General features: G+C 54.9%; 1 protein-coding gene across 1 annotated transcript; it reads left to right on the forward strand.

The window, feature by feature from the left end:
- The first annotated feature begins 938 nt into the window (after positions 1 to 938).
- On the forward strand, positions 939 to 2,513 carry LOC119309054 (scarecrow-like protein 32). Its single transcript, XM_037585151.1, has one exon. The coding sequence runs from the start codon at positions 1,118 to 1,120 to the stop codon at positions 2,363 to 2,365; it is 1,248 nt and encodes a 415-aa protein (XP_037441048.1). The 5' UTR covers positions 939 to 1,117; the 3' UTR covers positions 2,366 to 2,513.
- Positions 2,514 to 3,051: the final 538 nt, after the last annotated feature.

The raw sequence follows: 3,051 nt of genomic DNA on the forward strand, positions 1-3,051 counted from the left end.
CACGGGCTTTGCCTGGCAGTGGCCACCAGCGGCGGAGAGGAAGGAGGAGTAGGTGGGAGAGTGGTGGTTGATGGCAGAGATCTGATCGTCACCTGTGTCGTCAAGGCTAGGCGATGCGGGGGCCGAAGTCGTTTTTCCTATCCGCTCTCGGCATAGATCGGGTCCACACATATGCTTGTAAACTCCGCAAGAAGTAACTGAGGATTTTTTTAACACAATACAGACGCAAGCACTCATACATACACGTATATACTCACTCCTATGAATGCACACACGTACACCCTATCCTATGAGTATCTCTGAGAGACTGAACCGACATATCATCTTGAGATTTATGTAGTCATCATAGACGCCTCGTCGTTGACGGGAACGTCTCCTCCCACTGAAAGTGAATCGCCAGAAATACTGAAATAAATACAGAAATAATACGAGCACCAGTATTTGAACTCTGATGGGCTGTGTATACCACTGTCCTTCTAACCATCCAAGCATAGGTTGGTTCACAGTAATTGAGAATTGTATGCATCGATTGATGCAGAGGCCATGGGTTTTCACTCTCTTCTGGGGGAAAAGAAAAAGCCCTAAGCGTAGCCCTCAACTTAAAAGTTGTCTAAAATTATTGTTCCAAACGAGGGCTTGTTGGGCATATCTTTTCAAAGGGGAGCTATTGAGAAGAAATTTTGGAAGAGGGAATTTCTGAGAAGAATCTGCAACTAACAAAACTTCCAACAACCCTATAGTCTAATCAGTTCAGAGTTCAGACACAATCAGACAAAGCAAGGCGTTAAGAATGATAGCACGTTGTCCTTTCACCCCGTGGAAAGAGTCAAGAATTCGATCCATTTTCTCCACGGAAACGAAGAGCGAATATTTCACAGAAAGTCCTATAAATAGGCCAGGCCATTCCAACTTGCAAACCAAAACAACCTACAATAATCACCATCTGTAGCGATTGGCCTTCTAGGGATTTGCCTCCGTTCACAGCTCCTGATCAGGGGTCAAAACTCTAGACCAGATGATCCCAACCTGCCCAATCATGTAGTCTGACAGGTGTTACAGTCTCTTCGTCCAAAATCTTGTACCAGTGCGTGTCAGTAGGTCACGAGGTCATCTCGGTATGGAGCAGGAGCTGCGGGGCGGCGGGGCGGTCAGGGCGCAGAGCACGCTGTGCTTCTCCGGCGCGCTGGTGGACGGGCCCCGAATCCAGCAGCTGCTCCTCCACTGCGCCGCCGCGCTCGAGTCCAACGACGTGACGCTGGCGCAGCAGGCCATGTGGGTGCTCAACAACATCGCCTCCGCGCAGGGTGACCCCAACCAGCGACTCACCTCGTCGCTGCTCCGCGGCCTCGTCGCGCGCGCCTGCCGGACCTGCGGCTCCCCGCGCGCCGACAGCATGGGGCCGCCCCCGGCGCTGGGATCGCAGCGGGCCATGTCCGTGACGGAGCTCGCCGACTACGTCGACCTCACCCCGTGGCACAGGTTCGGCTTCACCGCTTCCAACGGCGCCATCCTCCGCGCCGTCGCCGGGAGGGACACCGTGCACGTTGTTGACCTTGGAGTCACGCGCTGCATGCAGTGGCCCACGCTCATCGACGCGCTCTCTAAGCGGCCCGGGGGGCCGCCGGCGCTCCGCATCACCGTGCCGTCCGTCCGGCCCGCCGGCCCGCCACTGCTCGGCGTGCCGGACGAGGAGATAGGTCTCAGGCTGGCCAACTTTGCCAAGTCCAAAGGCGTGCACCTGGAGTTCAACGTCGTCAACAAGAGCACGGCCACGTCATCTCCATCTCCGACGAAGCTGCAGACGCTTTGCCAGGAGCTCGCCTGCGTCCTCTCCGACCAGTCGGCGCTGCGGCTAAGAGACGGCGAGGCGCTCGTCGTGAACTGCCAGAGCTGGCTCCGGCACGTCGCGCCGGGCTCGAGGGACGGCTTCGTGGACGCGGTCCGGGCGCTGGACCCGTGCCTGGTCACCGTGACCGACGAGGACGCCGACCTGGACTCGCCGAGCCTGGCCACGCGCATCGCGGGCTGCTTCAACTTCCACTGGATCCTCTTCGACGCGCTCGACACATCCGCGCCGAGGGACAGCCCGCGGCGGCTGGAGCACGAGGCCGCCGTGGGCCAGAAGATCGAGAGCGTCGTCGGCGCCGACGGCACCGAGCGGTCCGAGTCCGGCGCGAGGCTCGCGGAGAGGATGCGACGGAAAGGGTTCGCCGGCGCGGGGTTCGGCCAGGACGAGGTGGCCGAGGTGCGGCACCTGCTGAGCGAGCACGCGACGGGGTGGGGCGTGAAGCGGGAGGAGGACATGCTAGTGCTCACGTGGAAGGGGCATGCAGCCGTGTTCACCACTGCCTGGGCGCCCAACTAAAGCTGGTAGCTTAATCCGATATCACCATTAGCGACTAAAACTACTGATAGGAATGCATGTAGCCATGAGAGAGTAGTTTTAGGTTGATAATGTAGCTCAGAAAGGATCAAATGACATGACACATAAACCGTCTTCTTTATTGTTCATCAATGGAAACGGTGGAAGAACGGATCAATATTCAATAGAAGAAATGGGAGCCTTGTTGCATCATGAATTTGTTGTATTGTCTCGGAACATTGGGTTGAACAGTTGAAAACACACATGCTCATGCATAGGGGTGATTTCTTTTTTTGAGGGGTACATAGGGGTGAGATTAACCTTGAGTACATACGGATGAATATTTAGCTAGATATATAGTGTGTGAGAATAAAAAGCAAAAACAAATATATCATAATAAGAACAATATACTCCCTCTGTACCGAAATCCTTATGTGCAGTCACTTATGGAGTGACTATACCACATGCAACCAATCTTTTGAAGCTCTCCATCCTGCGATCTTGATCAACGGCTTCACAATCGTTCCTTCCACCTCCAACCACTCCTCCCCCTTCTCCAAACATTTACTCTCCACGGTTGGCGACATTACATCGTTCGAGGTTCTGCCGAGCTCTAGTCGGTGATGTCGTGGCCAAACACGGTGTTCTCGTCTCGAGGTTGGGTACTACCTAATCTTATCAATGGTTAA

This window comes from Triticum dicoccoides, chromosome 1B (genome assembly GCF_002162155.2).
Source record: "Triticum dicoccoides isolate Atlit2015 ecotype Zavitan chromosome 1B, WEW_v2.0, whole genome shotgun sequence".
In the NCBI taxonomy this organism is placed as follows: Eukaryota; Viridiplantae; Streptophyta; class Magnoliopsida; order Poales; family Poaceae; genus Triticum; species Triticum dicoccoides.

Bases quoted from the DNA above. Each gene is read 5' to 3' on its own strand.
- LOC119309054 (XM_037585151.1), top strand. From the start codon at position 1,118: ATGGAGCAGGAGCTGCGGGGCGGCGGGGCGGTCAGGGCGCAGAGCACG.